At 35.4% G+C, this 5386-nt stretch overlaps 1 protein-coding gene across 1 annotated transcript; it reads right to left on the bottom strand.

Annotated features, from left to right (window-relative positions):
- Positions 1-885: 885 nt before the first annotated feature.
- On the bottom strand, positions 886-4576 carry LOC113292082 (stearoyl-[acyl-carrier-protein] 9-desaturase, chloroplastic-like). The gene is made up of 3 exons (XM_026541431.1): positions 4358-4576; positions 1912-2407; positions 886-1818 (listed from the first exon to the last, which is right to left on the bottom strand). Exons 1-3 carry the CDS (start codon positions 4522-4524, stop codon positions 1252-1254), a joined length of 1230 nt encoding a protein of 409 aa, XP_026397216.1. The 5' UTR covers positions 4525-4576; the 3' UTR covers positions 886-1251.
- Positions 4577-5386: the final 810 nt, after the last annotated feature.

Raw genomic sequence — 5386 nt, 5'->3', positions numbered from 1 at the left:
TATATTTATTCGCCACGAATACTTCTTGAAGATAATTAATGAGAGATACTTCTTAAACTTCGTAAGGATACTTCTTATATTTCATACTTCTTACTTCTTATACTTCATACTTCGTACTTCATTTACTTCGTACTTCATACTTCATATACTTCGTACTTCTTATACTTCATACTTCGTACTTCACATACTTCGTACTTCGTATATTTCAAGGAATAATGTATACTTCACACAACAAGGCTTCGGAACTTCACAAAAGAATAAGAGGCAAGTATATACTTTTCAAGTTAATATTCTTTCGCTCGTTCCTTCGTCAACAAAGATCAACAACTACTTCAACACCGCACGTCTCGCTTCAACAACTACACCAAAAAGGATTTTTCCTTAAGGATCACTCTTCAAGCAATACTCAAGGAAAAAATGGCAAAATGTAGATACCAAAACCACACTCGACGCGTGGCGCAATTCAAGGGTAGGAGTAACTTAGTAATATAAGATTGTGTACATAGTATCCTAGCTTAGTTTCTTTAATTTGTAAGTAAAAAGACATTTTTGTAAATTCATTTCTACTCTCTAGTACTTAAGAAAATATCTAAGAGAGAGAAAATGATCAGATTTTATTTTCTCTATCATCTTCTTCTTCCCCAAAACTAAATCTAGAGCTCCAAAATTCATTAATGGAGTTTCATGTAAACACCAAATATTATAGTGAAGAACCATGGATGTAGATCCCGTTATGGATCGAACCATGTAAAAATTATGAGTCTCATTTACATTCCTAGCACATTTAGTACTTATAGTTCATTTTGATTATGAATAAAAGTTTAGATCTAGGATTTAGTATACAAATGGAGGTTTGGGTGTAGCTATGGATTTTACGTAGTTACAGTTTTACTCAAAAGTTTCCGGACTCACACCGTCACGGGTGGGTGGGTGTTATTCCTCCCAACAGTTGTTAACCTCACACAAACAAAAGTACTTTGCTAGCTTCTAGAAACAAAAACTCAAATAAAGGAGAGCTTCAATCAAGCACTGCAACAGACCTAACAAGTTCTGTCATGCATGGTTGCTAATCAAAGCCTTAACCACTTATTAAGATGCATTCAAATGAATCGTTTTCCACAGACAATGATTTGACCGGGTTAACCCGACATCAAAGGAGAACACCGAGTTCAAGAATATAATGAAGTATATCGACTCACAGGCCGTGAACACTGTGAATTTTATTCTTAATTACCGCATAGCTTCAAATGGCTAGAGTTGCACTTCCTTGTTAAAAACCCAACTAAAACGATGTGTTTGTGCTTTCTTACCATGTCTCAGTATTTGGGATCTTTCATCTAACCGTCTAATTCTCTTAGCCAAACTGCAAACATAATCCTGAGCTTTCCTACCTTCTGCAGAAAGATTAGTAAGTTTCTCAACCTTCCATTTTGACACCAGCAACTCTAGAATCTCTGCATAGTCTTTAGCCGTGTAAACGCCAAGCCTTTGAGCTACATCAGAGTAGTTCTCGAATAAGTTGTCGTCTTGTCCATCAAACATCAAATGCGCAGGCATTGTTATCTTCTTCTTCATCATGTCAGCAAAAGCTAAGACAGTTTCATCGGGATCAATCTCAAATAACTTCTGAATGATTTTGGTGTAAGCAACTTCATGGCGTTTCTCGTCTGCAGCAATTGTACCACATATTTGTGCGAGTTTAATGTCACCGTGAGCCTTGGCAAGCCTAGCTGTATTTCCATGAGAAATGAAAGTTGCTCTCTCTTGGAAGGCTGTGTAAATGAACCCTAGGTAAGGGTTGTTTTCCATCTGCGGGTTCTAGTATACAAAACAAACAAACAAAACATCAAATTAATTAGTAAAAATGTGGTCTAAATCGCGATACTCGTGCGGAGTATCATAGGCACGTACCATTCCATTCCCAATGAGATACTGGATTGTCTTTTCAATCTGCTTCATATCTACACGTCCAGACAAGTACAAATACTTGTTAAGAAGGTCTCCATGTCTATTCTCTTCTCCACTCCATGCTCTTGTCCAGACAGCCCATGGACTTGAATTCACACCAGTTTCATCTTTGACACCATCAAGTGTAGTGAGTATTGTTTGGTAAGTCGGAAGTGCTTCTTCTGTGATCATATCTCCCACCAAAACAACCAAATATTCATCTGGGATTTCTTTACATCTTTCTCTTAGTTCCTTTATTTCATCATAAAATCCATCCGATTTTGGGTCCGGAAGAAAATCCTGAGGCTGCCAACATTTCTCAACGGACTTCAGGTGTACAAGTATGTTTTTGTCAGCCCAGGTTTCCAGAGATTTGAATATCTCCAGCTTTTCGGGTGGCATTGAATGTGTCAACTGTGCACAATGGTTATGACGAGGAGATTTGAACTTGATGACTCCCCTGATTAAATCAGATAGCACGACAACCTTTAGTTAGCGCGACAAGACCGTATGACAATTGACAACCGGTGCAAGTGTGGATGACTGGCTATATATGTGAATCAACCTTTTTATGAAATTGGCAAAAACATGTGCATGAAATCCTTGTATATAAATGTTTCCACTTTTTATCGTTGATGAAAGATACATGACGAAATACATAAACCATATATACCAAGCAAAACAGAGCACGATGGATGAGAAAGGCTATGTTCAAAAAGAAAAAGGAAAATGAAACAGAGCACAATGAGATGCGTAAAGACTAAAGAGAGTAATAAGTCCAATCTAGGCAACTTGACATGTGAAAGTCGTAAAATGAAAAAAAATACACCTTTAAAGCCCACCATGCATGGTTGTCCATGGTTACGACCACAAGAAATGTATGAAGAGCAGAACAGAGAGTTTGGTCGTTGGTACCAAACACTTAATTTTTGACACATGAACCTACACTATTTTAATTTATTAATTTTGAGGGTTATTTATATTTGAGGAAGGATCCCTTCACATTTTTATTATCACACTATCTCACACGTTGGACGTTATTTTCATGAATAAAAACCAAACCGTAACGGATTTGAAGCTAATATTTTGAGGATATGTTCCTCTTACCAAGTTCTACATGCTTGCCAAAAATGAACACATTCTGAAATATAAAACCTCATAATATACCGATCTTAATTTCGACGGCCAGAAATCCGTTGATTTTTAACGGTTTATTTTCAAAGTGATAGATGATGGTGTTATGATATCGGAATACGCTCATTTTCGGTAGGCACGTAGAGCCGTGTAATAGTAATATATCTCCAAAACATTAGCTTAAAATCCGTTATGGTTAGGTTTTTATTCACAAAAATAACGCATAGCGTGTGAGATAACATGATAATAAAAATGTGAGGGGATCCTTCCTCTTTATATTTTGGTTACAACCTTAGTTTGGTAACTCAGTTTTTCTGAAATTAAGGGTTAGTACCTGGAATACTCGTTGACTGTCAAAAAAATTTATTTGACCAAAATAAGTCTCTTAGTTAAAATTTCTTTTTTTTAAAGCATTTAACAGGTTTTTTCTAATCTTTTTCAGAAAAAAATTTGAGGACCACCCTTTCTTCCATTAAACATTTTCCTTTTCCTTTGGAGTTTGGACCATTTAAAATTTCCATTTTCTTTTCCTCTTTTTTCTTCTACTTAACAAAATATGCAACTTAAGAAGAAGGGAGAAAAACATTATTGAATTGGTGAAGTCTCGAAGGAAAATAATGAAAAAGATATGGGCGACTATATGAATGGTTAAAGGATTAATTAAAAAACTTTACTGTATATAAAAGAAGAAACAAATCATTATAATTTGGTTAGATAAAAGTCTTGGAGGTCAACTAGTATTAGTTTAGGTACCGATATTTCATTTCTGAAGAACTGGGTAGCAAATTACAGTTCTGGTCAAAATTTATAATTCACTCTGATTTGACACTAAATAAAAATAATAACTCCTGCACTATTCTTGAAGACAATTTGAAAATAAACATGACAAGATAAGATAAACGTTATGTTCAGCATAGTTCAAACTTCCAAGTGGTCGAAATAAGCCGTCACTATGATAACAAATCTAGTGGCTTAAAAATACAGTTTCACTGTGGACTCGAGTTCGTGATACCAACCATTTTTTTAGAATTCTTTATATACGGTATAAGCTCATGTCATGTGTCATATTTGTGCATATCTGGTCTCAAATACTGTAGCATATAAGTTGGAGACTAATCCTAGAAAGAAGAAAATAGTCCATAGAAGAAAGCAGGAAAGCACTTGACTATAATTACATATGCGATACTAATCAAGAAAATATGAATAAAAACTGATGATATATAGACATGAAACCTCGAAAACAAATACATGTACGATATGGATAACAATAACTCACTTGTTGGAGGAAGAATTGGAGCCGTTGAAGGCCGCAACCATAGTAACCTTCTTATTACTATTTGGAGATGATCTCATCATCATGATACAATTTGCTGTCTTCTTCTTATAATCGGCTGACCTAACAACACCAATGGAGGCAGCCTTAGAATGATATTTCAGAGCCATGTTTTCTTCCAATCGGGAGATACTGAATTGAGTGGGAAAGGCGGAATTTTAGAAGGAAAGAACAGGGTACAAGGGGAAGTACTAGAACCGTATTTATAACCATGCTTTAGGTTCCTTCTCTCTCTGTCAATATATTTAGGTTCAGTTAAACAAAAAGTAAAATCGTGAAAGAAAGACCAAGGTATGAATTTAGTGAGGAACTGGGACAGTGACTAAAGATAAGTGGACATTTGACTTAATATGGGTATAAATCGTATGGGATGTCGGAGGCATCAATATTAGCAATGAAAAATTAAGGAAATAAGATCCAATTGTGGACAGACAAGGCACCCCACCTTGGAACCTTAATAGCACTGGCATCTTCACCGTAAAATCTCTATATAACCATATCAACTCAATAGGTAACCCAAACCGAAATTGTTACAATATTTGGATATTATACTTTCTGTTAAGAATTTCATTTGGAAAGCAGCGCACTTAATATTTTTTAACATTATGAGAGTCGGGGTTGTAATCCCAAAGATAAACACAACCTGCAACTTGTGTAATAATGGTCAAGAAACTTTAATCCACTAATTTCTGAAATGTAATTTTGCTGTCCAGGTGTGAATGCACTTTAACTTTGACATTCAGTTTATATGTAATGGCACAACCACCTTTCATGAATGGCTGAATAATTGGTTTGAAAATCCGGATAAAGGAGGTTATGGAATAGGCTGGCAGGTGCTATGTAGTGTCATTGTTTTGATATTTGGAAGGCGAGATGCAAAATAACTTTTAAAAAAAGAAAGCCAAAACAGTGTAAACATAGCTAACAACATCGTAAAATATTTGAATAACTACGTGATAGTGAACAATCCCA

Source organism: Papaver somniferum, chromosome 1 (genome assembly GCF_003573695.1).
Source record: "Papaver somniferum cultivar HN1 chromosome 1, ASM357369v1, whole genome shotgun sequence".
NCBI lineage: Eukaryota > Viridiplantae > Streptophyta > Magnoliopsida > Ranunculales > Papaveraceae > Papaver > Papaver somniferum.
Note: the sequence above shows the minus strand (reverse complement) of the source record. Positions and strands in the feature narration are given on the sequence as shown.